Source organism: Babylonia areolata, chromosome 28, assembly GCF_041734735.1.
Source record: "Babylonia areolata isolate BAREFJ2019XMU chromosome 28, ASM4173473v1, whole genome shotgun sequence".
Lineage (NCBI taxonomy): Eukaryota > Metazoa > Mollusca > Gastropoda > Neogastropoda > Buccinidae > Babylonia > Babylonia areolata.
In genome coordinates this window covers 25,269,780-25,287,101 of record NC_134903.1, presented here as the reverse complement: position 1 = coordinate 25,287,101, position 17,322 = coordinate 25,269,780, and the positions used below count along the sequence as shown (strand labels likewise).

The 17,322-nt window shown below is 41.8% G+C and overlaps 1 protein-coding gene across 2 annotated transcripts in view; it reads right to left on the bottom strand.

Moving 5' to 3' along the window:
• Nucleotides 1–5,866: 5,866 nt before the first annotated feature.
• Nucleotides 5,867–17,322, bottom strand: part of LOC143301893 (fibroblast growth factor receptor 4-like) — a 42,647-nt gene continuing 31,191 nt past the window's right edge. For both annotated transcript variants that reach the window (XM_076616322.1, XM_076616323.1), the window contains exons 6-9: nucleotides 16,301–16,436; nucleotides 13,798–13,973; nucleotides 8,888–9,035; nucleotides 5,867–8,433 (exon numbers count right to left, since the gene is read on the bottom strand). In XM_076616322.1, the coding sequence (XP_076472437.1) occupies nucleotides 8,381–8,433; nucleotides 8,888–9,035; nucleotides 13,798–13,973; nucleotides 16,301–16,436 (513 nt within the window). In that variant the 3' untranslated portion in view covers nucleotides 5,867–8,380. The remainder of the gene's footprint in view (nucleotides 8,434–8,887; nucleotides 9,036–13,797; nucleotides 13,974–16,300; nucleotides 16,437–17,322) is intronic.

Sequence of the window (17,322 nt, the reverse complement as noted above, 5' to 3'; positions counted from 1 at the left end):
CTCTCTTGTTTATAGAATGTTTCTACCCAGTTACATATGTTTCCAAACCCCAAAGCCCTGAGAACGCTATTAATAAATGACCAGGCTAATGTGTCGAATGCCTTTTCAAAGTCAATACACAGTAGTAACCCAGGAATATTATTTTCATCTGAATAGTGCATTAGATCATATATCAGTCTGTTGTTATCACTGATGTACCTACCAGGTACAAAACCTGTCTGGAGTTCACTGATCAATTCTGGCAATACTGATTTTATTCTGTTGGCAGTGCATGCCGAACCAATTTTATATACGACATTTAATAATGTAAACGGTGTTTTTTTGTGCTGGCTAAATGGTGCTTTTCCCCCGTGGGGGTGCCGGGGGTCTTTCAGTATAAATAGTATCCCCACCTTCTGGAAATTCTGTGCTAGAAATTTCCTCTTTTCTATCGCTCTCTTTGTTTCTGCCTTTTTTCTTCCTTCACTGTTGTCTCCTTTTTCTGCCTTCCCAGTCCATTCCCCTTTCTTTTTTCAAGCAAGCCTTGACACTTCTTTTCTGCAGTCCATGATGTACTATCTGTGCTGTTTTGCTCTGACAAGAAATTGAAAACACTAGGATGGGCACTGGCTTTCCATTCTGCAGTGTTATTTGCCTGTATGTCCTTTAATGTATTTTTTGTTTGGCTTTGAAGTATTCCTTTTCCTTTAAAAAAAAAAAAAAAATTACGATTTTTTTTGTAATCTGAGTATGATTAATTAAGCGGAATGGTTGGCGTCTTCAGCATGGCCCTAATCTTATATGCCAAAAGGAGCTAAATGGCTAACCATTATTCTGTTGGCAATGCATGCCGAACCAATTTTATATACGACATTTAATAATGTAAACGGTGTTTTTTTGTGTTGGCTAAATGGTGCTTTTATGATGTGTCATGAACTGTGTTTTGTGGGTTTCTTATAGTTTTTTGTTGTTGTTGTTGTTGTTGTTTGGTGCGTGTGTGTATGTGACAGTTTTGTGTTGACACGGAAGAGCATTTGTGTGGTTTGACAGCCCTGGTTTGGCCCTGTGCTGGACTGAAACAACTTGAAACACTTGCCACGTGATGCTTTTTGTGTTTTGACTAAATGGTGCTTTTTATTATTTGTATGTGTTAAATAAATGGTGCTATTTGTGCAGTAGGAATGGAATGTTTTTTGTGTGTTGACTACATGGTGCTTTTTGTGTTGGCTAAATGGTGCATATGTTGACTAAATGGTGCTATTTGTGTGTTGACTAAATGGTGCTTTTTGGTTTTTATATGTTGACTAAACGGTGCTTTTTGTGTGACAAAATGGTGCTTTTTATGTTTAAAAAAAAAAATGTTGACTAAATGGTGCTATTTGTGTGTTGACTAAATGGTACTTTTTGTGTTTTTTTATGTTGACTAAATGGTGCTTTTTGTGTGTTGACAAAATGGTGCTTATGCTTTTTAAATGTTGACTAAATGGTGCTGATTGTGTGTTGACTAAATGGCGCTTTTTATGCACTTGCTGGGTGAACCTTTTTGCGTGTTGAGTAAACGGTGCTTTTTGTGCAATAGCTACGTGGTGCTTTTTGTGTGTTGACTAGATGGTGCTATTTGTGTAATAGGTACGCGCGTCTATTAGTGTGTTGACTAAATGGTGCTTTTTATGCAATAGCTACGCTGTGCTTTTTGTGTGTTGACTAAATGGTGCTATTTGTGTAATAGGTATGCACGTCTATTAGTGTGTTGACTAAATGATGCTTTTTATGCTTTTTATATTTTGACTAAATAGTGCATTTTGTGTGATTCCTTCGTGATGCTTTGCTGTATTGACAAAATGGTGCTTTTTGTGCAATTGCTACGGGATGCTTTTTATGCGTTGACAAAATGGTGCTAATTTACGGGTTGGCTAATTGGTGCTTTTGTGCACTTGCTCCGTGATGCTTTTTGTGTGTTGACTAAATGGTGCTCTTTATGCTTTTCATGTGTTAACTAAACGGTGCTTTTTGTGCAATAGCTACGCGATGCTTTTCGTGTTGACTAAATGGTACTTTTTATGCGTTTAATGTGTTGACTAAATGGTGCTTTTATGCTTTTTATATGTTGACTAAACAGTGATTTTGTGCCATTCCTTTGTGATGCTTTTCGTATTTTGACTAGATAGTGCCTTAAATGTGTTGACTAAATGATGCTATTTGTGCAATAGGTATGCATAGCTTTTTGTGTGTTGACTAAATGGTGATTGCTATGCTTTTCATGTGTTGACTAAATGGTATTTTTTGTGCAATGCTTTTCGTGTGTTGACTAAATGGTGCTTTTTATGCTGTGTTGACTGAATGGTGCTTTTATGCCTTTTTATATGTTGACTAAACTGATTTTTGTGCAATAGCTACGTGATACATTTTGTGTGTTGACCATATGGTGCTTTTTATATGTTGACTAACCAGTGCCTTTTTGAGCAATTGCTTCGTAATGCCTTTTATTTTTCGATCTCAGGGACCTTTTTATGTGTTGACTAAATGGTGATCTTTATGCTTTTTACTTGTTAGCTACATGGAACTTTTTATGGGATGGCTGGATGGTGCTTTTTGTGCATTTGCTACATGCTTTTTGTGTGTTTTTCATGCTTTTTATATGCTGACTAAATTGTGCTTTTTATGCTTTTTGTGTGTTGGCTAAAAGGTGCTTTTTGTGTGTTGGCTAAAAGGTGCTTTTCTTTTTATAATGTGACTAACTTGTGCTTTCAGTGTGTTGGCTAAATGGTGCTTTTTGTGTGTTGACTAAATGGTGCTTTTTAAAAATTTGAATATGTGTTTGCTAAATATTGCGTCTTGTGTGTTGGATGAATCGTGTTTTCTGTGTGTTGGCTAAATAGTGCTGACTAAATGTTGCTTTTTTGTGTGCTGGCTAAATAGTGCTTTTTATGCTTTTTGTGTGTTGGCTGAATGGTGCTTTTTGTGTGTTGGCTAAAAGGTGCTTTTCTTTTTATAATGTGACTAACTTGTGCTTTCAGTGTGTTGGCTAAATGGTGCTTTTTGTGTGTTGACTAAATGGTGCTTTTTAAAAATTTGAATATGTGTTTGCTAAATATTGCGTCTTGTGTGTTGGATGAATCGTGTTTTCTGTGTGTTGGCTAAATAGTGCTGACTAAATGTTGCTTTTTTTTGTGTGCTGGCTAAATAGTGCTGTTTGTGTGTTGGGAAAATGGTGCTTATCAATGGGAATCAAGAGGAACAAAAAGGCAATATCCACACTACTTCTCCTGAAGCTTATTCTCATTCAGTTTCATTCCCAAGATGGACAAAGTTGTAAATTTGCTGAAATAACAATTATGCATTTCTTCCCTTGTCGAATGACGTAAAGGCCAGTCAGAGGTGAGGGGAAGAAATGTACAGGATATATTACGATGTTAAAAACCAATTTACAACTTTTCCGTCTTATTAGCGGAACAGCACAGTTGAAAAAAAAATTGGATGTTGCCAACAGCAACAAACAACTACAACAACAAACTCTCATAAAATAAATGCATTTTACTTTTTTGTCTTTTACTTTTATTTCTACCATTTTGACAAAGACTAATCTGTGAAAGCGAATCTGTTCCCATGTATTTTTTGTTGTTGGGGGGGTTGGGTGTGTGTGTGTGTGTGTGTGTGTGTGTGTGACAAAACTAGTCACAAGCCGCGCCCATTGCTCTGTGTGTGGCAAACATACATGAAGTGTCTTTGTGTGTGTGAACAGGAAATGTGTGTTTTGACTGATGTTACACTGTTTCTTGATATAGTATTTTTTAAACAAATTCATGTAAAAAAAAAAGAAGATAAAACCCCCCAAACTCCTGGACCTTATTCAGCCACTGTTAAGCATGCTTTGGGCCAAAAAGTAAGCGCTAACGAAATGCGTTAAGAAAAACCCAATATTACAGACTTTGAAACAGATCGGTATATTCTATCAGGACTGGATCAGGTTTGACCTATTCATTCGATAAATGTCCGATTGGTACTGACTCCAGCAATTACCCCCTCGCCCCCTGCCCCCTCAGCCCCCCCAAAAGAAAAAAAACATCAAAAAAATAAACCTCCAAAGAAACAAGGGAAGCAATACTTACACGATGTTAGTGACACAAATGACCAAACAAAACATGTCGCTTTTCACCAAGTTTGATTACTTCCCCTTCCTCCACTCCAGGCAGTTTATCTGAAGTTCTGGTTGTCAAACATGCAAAACCCAGTTAAATTTCTTCTCATTCTTAGTTTTTTTTTAATACCGCAATTTAGTTAACTTCTTAAGACTTCAGAAAATGTGTTGACTGCATGATTTATATTTTCGTTGCAGCTAATTAACATTTTAAAACGAAAAAATGTGTCGTCTGCATGATTTATATTTTCATTGTAGCTAATAAACATTTTTAGCGCTTGGAAACGTGTTCACTGCACAATTTATACTTTTATTGCGTAAAGTAACATTTTTAGACTTGAAAATGCGATTGCATGTTTTTTTCTATTCATAGCAGTTTATCAGTATATATCTTTAGACTTGGACACAGTATAAAAATCAATAGCATCAGTCTGCCATCTATCAATTGGTGCATGTACCATACCCACTTAATGTTGTTTACATTTTAGTTAGTTTCCTACTCTGAATTGTTTGGATTCATTAAGTGTGTGTACCCATTTGATTTCATTTACATTATTCTTTTGCTGTATTGGAGTGTATTTTTTTAATTAAAAGTTTTAAACTGTCAATAAATATTGGTTACTTTGTACCTTGGATGTTCTTTGTGTTAATCATTTGAATATGTCGTCTGCTGCGTATAGTTTTCTTTGATTTCTATAGACAGTTATATAGGTCTTTGATATCTGTCATACTGCTTTATTTAGAAGTTAAAATGACATCTTTAGTCAATATGATCCGCCTTCTTGAAATATATATTTTGATAGGTAACATTAAGTATCGCTTAAAAGGCAAAAACACTATCCTTCTTACTTGCAAATGATCTTTGACCAACAATTTCATAGTTAACATGTCCGGTAAGGCTACACAGATCTTAAAGAACTGTTGCAACTTTGCTGGGATATTACATGGTTAATTATTACTGAATGCAGGTACTCATTCAAAAGAACGAATAATCAGTCACAGCAGATGAACTTGAACAAACATGCTCAGCCCACAGACACACACACGCGCTCATATACGCACGCACATACATACACAACACACAGACACGCACACACATTCCGTGAAAAGACGTGTGGAAAAGATAGTTTAAGAAAGAAGGAAAATGCGCGTACACACACCACTTAGAAAAGCAATCTGGAAAGAAGAGAAAAAGAACAAGGGAAATAATCCAATATTTGTAGAATGCGTATTTTCACCAAGTTGTCCCCCTTACACCGGGATATAACCACTGAGATATATATCATAAATATATGTCTATGGATATAACGAGAGAAACAGTTTTCAAAGAGGGATGGCAGGTTGATTGCATTTCTACCTTCCACATGCACCCAACCCCCCTTCAAAAAGATCTAATTCACTTCTTTCATTTTTGCTTTCTTTCCTTTCCATATTTTCTTCTATTTTTTGAGTTTGTGTGGATGTGCACGCGTTTTTTTTCCCGTGTGTGTGTGTGTGTGTGTGTGTACGTGCGTATGCATGTGTGCGTGTGCGTATGTACGTCAGTGTGTGTTAGATTTTGTAATAGTGTAACTTGAAGTGTGCGCACGTTCGTATGATTCACACAGTGAATGCACGCGCGCACTTGAGTATGTACGAACACACAAGAGAACACTATCGCTCGAAACGGGTAAAAGCTGAAACAACAACAACAACAAAAAACAACAACAACAACCACCAAACCGTGAAACAAAAAGAAAAAAAACACACTTGATAATCATAACACGGCGCCGTGGAAGCTTTATTTGTACAGCAATGATAACTGGTTGAAATTTTCCATCCAACAAAGTCACACAGCAACAAATCCTTGGAGCCAAAATGTTATTTTACATGAAAAGCGAACTCCAGTAAAAAAAAAAAGAATTGAAAGGGAAAGCATTGAGGGTGAACAGGACAAAATAAGGAACACACAGTGTGTGTAGAGACAGTTGAACCAAGGGTGAGAATAGTGAGGGATGGAGGGAGGGGCAGAGAGAAGGAGTAGAGGAGAAGAGGGCGGAGGGAGAGAGAGAGGGAAATACAGAGAGAGAGAGAGAGAGAGAGAGAGAGGCGGGTGGTGGTGGTGAGAGGGACAGAAATAGATAGATAGATACTGAGATAGACGGATAGAGAAAGAGAGAGAGAGAGAGAGAGAGAGAGAGAGAGAGAGAGAGAGGCGGGTGGTGGTGGTGAGAGGGACAGAAATAGATACTGAGATAGATAAACCAGACGGATAGAGACAGAGAGAGAGAGATACAGAGAGAGAGAGATACAGAGAGAGAGAGAGATACAAAGGGAGAGAGAGAGGGGGGGAGAAGAGACATCTGTCTATCTATCTCCATACAGATAGAAATAGAGAAACACGGAGAAGGGGACAGACAGACAGACAGAGAGAGGGAGAGAGAGAGAGAGAGAGAGAGAGAGAGACAGAGACACGGAGAGAGAGAGAACAAGAACAAAACTTTAATCTCTAGGCCTCCGGCCCCTAGAAAGAGGTCAAAAGTACACAATATGGTGATCACGCAGCGACAACAAAATGTCAAATACATACTAACTTAAACCTGTAGAACAAAAGTGCTTCTTGTGCATAGTAACTTAATGCTAACTTTCATCATTGTTGTCACAGAATTCCTGTCGTATCTTCAGGGCATTAAATATATAAACGCAGAGTTTACGAATACTGTAAACAGAGCCATTCTTCAGCAAGTGAACATACGATTGACCTTCAGAGTTCAGATGTTTTTGCCATCATTGCTATGTATAAATGTGTTACGTCTTGCGTACGTATTGAAGATAAGTTAACTGAATTTTTTGATTGTCCCATTGGCCTAAGGCACGGTTGTATGTTAAGCCCTATATTGTTTTCGTCGTTTGCTAACGAAATTGCATCAGCAGTTGAAATCAGTGGTATTCGTGGAATTCAGTTTTTGCCTGATTTATTAGAGTTGTTCATTCTTCTGTTCGCGGATGATATAGTATTGCTATCTAACACTGCGGAGAGAGAGAGAGAGAGAGAGAGAGAGAGAGAGAGAGAGAGAGAGAGACAGAGAGATGAAAAATACAATAACAGCAAGGTAAACCCATTCAATACATGTTCTCCAACCACACACACACACACACACGCAAGCACACCCGCATCTATCAAAGTTAAAAATAAATAAGAATGATCCTCTTGCCTTAATACATCGCTTTTTTGCTAAACAGAAAAACAACAACTAGGGCACATTAATACAGACGTTTAAACTGCCAATCAAAGCATAGAACAGCATATTTTGTGGAACCAACAATGTCTGAGACTGGGGGAAAATGGGGATCAAAAGCTGAAATTTGTAGAGAAATGCAGATAACGGCCACAATAAAAATAACAAAAAACAAAAACAAACAAAAAACCCCAACAAAACACCACCACCACCAACAACGACACACACACGACAACAACAACAACACACACACAGATGCACACACAGACACAAACACATACAGATGCACACACAGACACAAACACACATACAGATGCACACACAGACACAAACACACACACATACAAATATTCTGCCCCCCCCCCCGACCCCCACCCTCCAAAAAAATAAAACAAAAAAACAACAACAGCAAAACATCAAAAACAGCAGTAGCAACAACAGCAAAAACACCACCACCGTCACCAACAACAAAATACACAAAGCAAGCTCACACACACACACACACAGAACGCAGAAACCTTTTCTGTCAACAGCTTCACAGCCCTGATAACAAGGGCTACAACTCACAACAAAAGCCAAAAACAATGGTGCAAACAACTATTCAGAAACATACAATCAAAGAAAATCCATTGTCAAAGAAAAAAAAACAACAACTATATATCGTCGATCATCCATTTTCAACTGTGCTGTGAAGAAATCACGAAACAATGCAGAAAGTAAAAAAAAGAATTTGCATACGTAGCAGTCTACACAAAATCAAATTTCTTTAGAAACAACAGTTCAGTTCTGTTCAGTTACTAAAGGAAGCGTCACTGCCTTCGCACAAATCCATACACACTATGAACAACAGTAAGTACTACTTTTCATTCTTCGCCGAAGTTTCCACGCTACGGCAATACACTTTGCAAATGGCTGGACTGAAATTTCCTGGTGTTTGTTAAACACTCTGAAAAGATCTTCCTTCTTCATGGGCACGCAGAGACACAGACGACAAATGCATGGCCATGAGCACAATGTGTCCGCCTCGCCCATTGGTCGGTGGGGTTTAGGGAGGAAGAGAGACGGCTCCTTCGATTGGTCGTCTGTTCAGCAAATCGCCTGCACAGTGGATACCAAGTCATGTGAGAGCCATCATGCATGTACAATGCGCGCGCGCGCACATACACACACACACACGCACTTACTCACACACACACACACGCACACGCTCACTCACACACACACACACACACACAAGCACACACGCAGAGCTATACCACCTCAACCCCCTTTCTCTCTTAGACATAATAACCCACAAACACACACACACACACACTCACGCACGCACACACACACACACACTCATACACACACACGCGCGCGCGCACGCACAAACATACACACATCATCATCATCATCCGCCCCTTCCTCTCTCAAACATTACACACACACACACACACCCTACCGCCTCCCTCTCTCATACATAATATACAGACACAAAGACACACACACACACACACACACACAATCACCCCCACCCCTCCCACCCCCACCCACAGACCACAACCGCCACCTTCAAGAGAACAGCTCTGGCACTGGCAGTCTCTGAGCAGGGTGAAGAACCCACGGCGTGTCTCCCCGAAGGGACACTGAAGAGGGACGATCCGTATTCCCTGCACCAGCCCCACACAGCACTGGCACGTCTGGTTCAGATGGTTAGCCTGCCAGGTAAAAACACACCTGTTAGAACTGTTAGAAGTAACAGACACTATGGTAAAACATACCTGTTAGAAGTAACAGACACTATGGAAAAAAACCACACCTGTTAGAACTGTTAGAAGTAACAGACACTGTGGAAAATCACACCTGTAAGAACTGTTAGAAGTAACAGACACTATGGAAAAAATACGCCTGTTAGAAGTGTTAGAAGTAACAGACACTATGGTAAAACATACCTGTTAGAACTGTTAGAAGTAACAGACACTGTGGAAAAAACACACCTGTTAGAACTGTTAGAAGTAACAGACACTATGGAAAAAACACACCTGTTAGAACTGTTAGAAGTAACAGACACTATGGAAAAAACACACCTGTTACAACTGTTAGAAGTAACAGACACGATGGGAAAAACACACCTGTTAGAACTGTTAGAAGTAACAGACATTATGGAAAAAAACACGCCTGTTAGAACTGTTAGAAGTAACAGACACTGTGGAAAAAAACACCTGTTAGAAGTAACAAACACTATGAAAAAAACACACCTGTTAGAACTGTTAGAAGTAACAGACTATGGAAAAACACACCTGTTAGAACTGTTAGAAGTAACAGACTGTGGAAAAACACACCTGTTAGAACTGTTAGAAGTAACAGACACTGTGGAAAAAACACACCTGTTAGAAGTAACAGACACTATGGTAAAACATACCTGTTAGAACTGTTAGAAGTAACAGACACTGTGGAAAAAACACACCTGTTAGAACTGTTAGAAGTAAGAGACACTATGGAAAACACACCTGTTAGAACTGTTAGAAGTAACAGACACTATGGAAAATCACACCTGTTAGAACTGTTAGAAGTAACAGACACTATGGAAAATCACGCCTGTTAGAACTGTTAGAAGTAACAGACACTGTGGAAAAACACACCTGTTAGAACTGTTAGAAGTAACAGACACTATGGAAAAACACGCCTGTTAGAACTGTTAGAAGTAACAGACACTATGGAAAAAATACCTGTTAGAACTGTTAGAAGTAACAGACACTATGGAAAAAACACACCTGTTAGAACTGTTAGAAGTAACAGACACTATGGAAAAAACACACGTGTTAGAACTGTTAGAAGTAACAGACACTATGGAAAAAACACCTGTTAGAACAGTTAGAAGTAACAGACTATGGAAAAACACACCTGTTAGAACTGTTAGAAGTAACAGACTATGGAAAAAACACACCTGTTAGAACTGTTAGAAGTAACAGACACTATGGAAAAAACACACCTGTTAGAACTGTTAGAAGTAACAGACACTATGGAAAAAACACACCTGTTAGAACTGTTAGAAGTAACAGACACTGTGGAAAAAACACACCTGTTAAAACTGTTAGAAGTAACAGACACTATGGAAAAAACACACCTGTTAGAACTGTTAGAAGTAACAGACACTATGGAAAAAACACACCTGTTAGAACTGTTAGAAGTAACAGACACTGTGGAAAAAACACACCTGTTAGAACTGTTAGAAGTAACAGACACTATGGAAAATCACACCTGTTAGAACTGTTAGAAGTAACAGACTATGGAAAAACACACCTGTTAGAACTGTTAGAAGTAACAGACTATGGAAAAACACACCTGTTAGAACTGTTAGAAGTAACAGACACTGTGGAAAAAACACCTGTTAGAACTGTTAGAAGTAACAGACACTGTGGAAAAACACACCTGTTAGAACTGTTAGAAGTAACAGACACTATGGAAAAAACACGCCTGTTAGAACAGTTAGAAGTAACAGACACTATGGAAAAAAACACCTGTTAGAACTGTTAGAAGTAACAGACACTATGGAAAAACACACCTGTTAGAACTGTTAGAAGTAACAGACATTATGGAAAAAAACACGCCTGTTAGAACTGTTAGAAGTAACAGACACTATGGAAAAACACACCTGTTAGAACTGTTAGAAGTAACAGACACTATGGAAAAAACACACCTGTTAGAACTGTTAGAAGTAACAGACACTATGGAAAAACACACCTGTTAGAACTGTTAGAAGTAACAGACTATGGAAAAAAACATACCTGTTAGAACTGTTAGAAGTAACAGACACTGTGGAAAAAACACACCTGTTAGAACTGTTAGAAGTAACAGACACTATGGAAAAAACACCTGTTAGAACTGTTAGAAGTAACAGACACGATGGGAAAAACACACCTGTTAGAACTGTTAGAAGTAACAGACACTATGGAAAAAACACACCTGTTAGAACTGTTAGAAGTAACAGACACTATGAAAAAAACACGCCTGTTAGAACTGTTAGAAGTAACAGACACCATGGAAAAACATACCTGTTAGAACTGTTAGAAGTAACAGACACTGTGGAAAAAACACACCTGTTAGAACTGTTAGAAGTAACAGACACTATGGAAAAACACACCTGTTAGAACTGTTAGAAGTAACAGACACTATGGAAAAAACACACCTGTTAGAACTGTTAGAAGTAACAGACACTATGGAAAAAACACACCTGTTACAACTGTTAGAAGTAACAGACACTATGGAAAAAACACACCTGTTAGAACTGTTAGAAGTAACAGACACTATGGAAAAAACACACCTGTTAGAACTGTTAGAAGTAACAGACACTGTGGAAAAAACACACCTGTTAAAACTGTTAGAAGTAACAGACGCTATGGAAAAAACACACCTGTTAGAACTGTTAGAAGTAACAGACACTATGGAAAAAACACACCTGTTAGAACTGTTAGAAGTAACAGACACTGTGGAAAAAACACACCTGTTAAAACTGTTAGAAGTAACAGACACTATGGAAAAAACACCTGTTAGAACTGTTAGAAGTAACAGACACTATGGAAAAAACACACCTGTTAGAACTGTTAGAAGTAACAGACACTATGGAAAAAACACACCTGTTAAAACTGTTAGAAGTAACAGACACTATGGAAAAAACACACCTGTTAGAACTGTTAGAAGTAACAGACACTGTGGAAAAACACACCTGTTAGAACTGTTAGAAGTAACTGACACTGTGGAAAATCACACCTGTTAGAAGTAACAGACACTGTGGAAAAAACACACCTGTTAGAACTGTTAGAAGTAACAGACACTGTGGAAAAAACACACCTGTTAGAAGTAACAGACACTGTGGAAAAAACACACCTGTTAGAACTGTTAGAACCAGCAGAGGGCCAAACAATATTTGCTGCAGCTGTTAATACCAAAACACATCAATGACATCCATTCATTCCTTCATTCATATACCTATCCTCCCTTTTATTCAGTCACCCATCCCTTTCTTCATATTATACGTATCCATCCATCCATCCATTTGTTCATATATCCATCCATCCATCCATCCATTTGTTCATATATCAATCCATTCATAATTCCATCCATTTGTTCATACATCAATACACTCGTCCATCCATCCATTTGTTCATATATCAATCCATTTGTTCATATATCCATCCATCCATCCATTTGTTCATATATCACTCCATTCATAATTCCATCCATTTGTTCATATATCAATCCATTCATCCATCCATCCATTTGTTCATGTATCAATCCATTCATCCATCCATCCATTTGTTAATATATTCATCCATTTGTTCATATATCAATCCACTCATCCATTTGTTCATATATCTATCCATTTGATCATATATCAATCCATTCATCCATCCATCCATTTGTTCATATATCAATCCATCCATCCATCCATTTGTTCATATATCCATCCATCCATTTGTTCATATATCAATCCATTCATCCATCCATTTGTTCATGTATCAATCCATTCATCCATCCATCCATTTGTTAATATGCCAATCCATTTGTTCATATATCAATCCATTCATCCACTTGTTAATGTATCAATCCATTTGTTCATATATCCATCCACCCATTTGTTCATATATCCACCCAACCAATTTGGTCATATATCAATCCATTCATAATTCCATCCATTTGTTCATACATCAATACACTCGTCCATCCATCCATTTGTTCATATCAATCCATCCATCTGTTCATATATCCATCCATCCATCTGTTCATATATCAACCCATTCATAATTCCATCCATTTCTTCATATATCAATCCATTCATCCATCCATCCATTTGTTCATGCATCAATCCATTCATCCATCCATCCATCCATTTGTTCATATATCAATCCATTCATCCATTTGTTAATGTATCAATCCATTTGTTCATATATCCATCCATCCATTTGTTCATATATCCATCCATCCATTTGTTCATATATCAATACATTCATCCATCCATCCATTTGTTCACATATCCATCCATCCATTTGTTAATATATCAATCCATTTGTTCATATATCCATCCATCCATTTGTTCATATATCCATCCATCCATAATTCCATCCATTTGTTAATACATCAATCCATCCATCCATATGTTCATATATCCACCCATACATCTGTTCATATATCCACCCATCCATCCATTTGTTCATATATCCATCCATCCATCAATTCATATACTTATCCTCCCATTCATCCATCCCTTCCTTCTGATACGTATCCGTTAATCCATCCATCCACCCATCCCTTCATTAGTTCATATACATATCCACCCACCCATCCATCACATACCTATCTCTCATACACATCCTCTCGATCCCATCCATCCATCCACCCACCCACCCATCCATTAATACACCTATCTTCCCGTTTATATCAGTCCACCCACCCATCCACCCACCCACACCCCATCCAGACCTGCATGTCCTTGTCATCAGTGGTCAGCATGGTGGGGATGAAGTAGGATCGACCGCAGGACCCCATGCAGTACGTGATCTCCACGGGCTCCGTGGTCTGACAGCCGTACGTGTTGTCCACCAACACCTGACGCCGGATGTGCAGGGCGCACTTGGGTTCGAACGGTAGGCTCTCCCCTGCGTCAGCAACGACAACATCAACTGCACCACCACCACCACCACCACCACCACCACCACAACCACCACCACCACCACCAACAACAACCAGGCTCTCCCCTGTGTCAGCAACGACAACATCAACTGCACCACCACCACAACCACCACCACCAACAACAACCAGGCTCTCCCCTGCGTCAGCAACGACAACAACAACTGCACCACCACCACAACCACCACCAACCACAAGGCTCTCTCCTGTCAGCAACACCATCTGCCTCACCACCACCACCACCACCACCAACAACCAGGCTCTCCCCTGTGTCAATCAATCAGTCAGGGGTGTCTAAAAACACCACCACTACCACCACCTTTCTCACTAAAACCCGCACCACAACAAACCACGCCACAACCCACCCCACCACAACCCATCCACACTACAACCCACCCCACCACAACCCATCCCACCACAACCCATCCCACTACAACCCACACCACTACAACCCACCCCACCACAACCCATCCCACTACAACCCACCCCACTACAACCCACACCCCTACAACGCATCCCACTACAACCCACACCACTACAACCCACACCCCTACAACGCATCTCACTACAACGCATCCCACTACAACCCACACCCCTACAACCCACACCCCTACAACCCACACCACTACAACCCACCCCACTACAACCCATCCCACTACAACCCATCCCACTACAACCTCCCACTACAACCCATCCCACTACAACCCACACCACTACAACCCATCCCAATACAACCCACACCACCACAACCTCCCACTACAACCCACCCCACTACAACCCACCCCACTACAGCCCACCCCACCCCACTACAACCCACCCCACTACAACCCATCCCACTACAACCTCCCACTACAACCCACCCCACTACAACCCACCCCACCCCACTACAACCCACCCCACTACAGCCCACCCCACCCCACTACAACCCACACCACTACAACCCATCCCACTACAACCTCCCACTACAACCCACACCCCTACAACCCACCCCACTACAACCCACCCCCCTACAACACACCCCACTACAACCCATCCCACTACAACCCATCCCACTACAACCTCCCACTACAACCCATCCCACTACAACCCACACCACTACAACCCATCCCACTACAACCCATCCCACTACAACCCATCCCACTACAACCCACACCCCTACAACACACCCCACTACAACACACCCCACTACAACCCACACCACTACAACCCATCCCACTACAACCCATCCCACTACAACCTCCCACTACAACCCATCCCACTACAACCCACACCACTACAACCCACACCCCTACAACCCACACCACTACAACCCACCCCACTACAACCCATCCCACTACAACCCACCCCACTACAACCCACACCACCACAACCCACCCCACTACAACCCATCCCACTACAACCCATCCCAATACAACCCACACCACCACAACCCACCCCAACACAACCCATCCCACTACAACCCACACCAACACAACCCACCCCACTACAACCCATCCCACCACAACCCACACCACCACAACCCATTCTACTACAACCCATCCCACTACAACCCACCCCACCACAACCCACCCCACTACAACCCACCCCACCACAACCCACCCCACTACAACCCACCCCACTACAACCCACCCCACCACAACCCACCCCACCACAACCCACACCACTACAACCCACACCACCACAACCCACACCACCACAACCCATCCCACTACAACCCACACCACCACAACCCATCCCACTACAACCCACACCACTACAACCCACACCACCACAACCCATCCCACTACAACCCACACCACTACAACCCATCCCACTACAACCCATCCCACCACAACCCACCCCACCACAACCCACACCACCACAACCCATCCCACTACAACCCACACCACCACAACCCACACCACCACAACCCATCCCACTACAACCCACACCACCACAACCCACACCACCACAACCCATCCCACTACAACCCACACCACCACAACCCATCCCACTACAACCCACACCACTACAACCCACCCCACCACAACCCATCCCACTACAACCCACACCCCTACAACCCACCCCACCACAACCCATCCCACTACAACCCACCCCACTACAACCCATCCCACTACAACCCACACCACTACAACCCACCCCACTACAACCCATCCCGCCACAACCAAAACCACGCCAACCCACCCCACCCCACCACACAATAACCCACCCACTGCAACCCACACCCCATCCTGCACCACCCGTACCCCAACCCAACACATCCCTCCACACCACAACCCACCCCACCCCCACTGACCCTCCTCAATGACCGTCAAGATGGCCGTCAGACGGAGGTTGGAGATGTTGTTGCCGATGTAACACGTGTACTCTCCGGCGTCCGCTTTGCTGACGTTGTGAAGGACTAGCACCTCTGCCAACGTGTTGTTCTCCATCTGTGGGGGTGGGGAAGGGGAAGGGGAAGGGGGAGAAGATCACCGCTATCAACTGTGTTATTCAAAGCACTGGCGATGGTGTGAGAGAGAGAAGTGAGGGAGAGGAAGAGAGAGAGAGAGAAGGGAGAGAGGGGGTATGAGAGAGGGGAGAGGGAGGGGGAGAGGGAGAGAGAGAGAGAGGGGGGGATGAGAGAGGGGAGACTGAGAGAGAAGGGGGGTAGAGGGAGAGAGAGAGGGGGGAAAGAGAGAATGAGGGAGAGAAAGGGAGACAGGGTGAGAGAGGGAGAAATAGAGCCATCATCATTGTCATCATCATCACTGCCATCATCTTCATCACCACCACCACCACCACAACTGAATGAATCAGTGAATGGATTAATGAATGAATGAAGGAAGGAATGAATGAAGGAAGAAAGGAAGGAAGGAAGGGAGGAAGGAAGGAAGGAAGGAAGGAAGGAAGGAAGGGAGGGAGGAAGGAAGGAAGGAAGGGAGGGAAGAAGGGAGGGAGGAAAGGAGGGAGGGAGGAAGGAAGAGAGGGAGGGAGGGAGGAAGGGAGGAAGGAAGGGAGGGAGGGAGGAAGGGAGGGAGGGAGGAAGGGAGGAACGGATGGATGAATGAGAGGATACCACCACCACCATCACCATGACAACTGACCTCCACCACCATGACCACCATCATCACCACAAATTTTTTTCGATTTACGTTTCTTACCTCTTTATGTATTGCCCCCCCCCCCCTCCTCCACCCCTCCCAATATTCTTTGTGACGCCCGTACACTTGGTAATAAAGACAGTGATAAGAAACTCCAGGGAGAGCTGGACCATAAAAGGTCTTCAGAGAAGAAGCCCCCCCCCCTCAGTCAAGTGTTTCGGCCCGTAACTAGGGG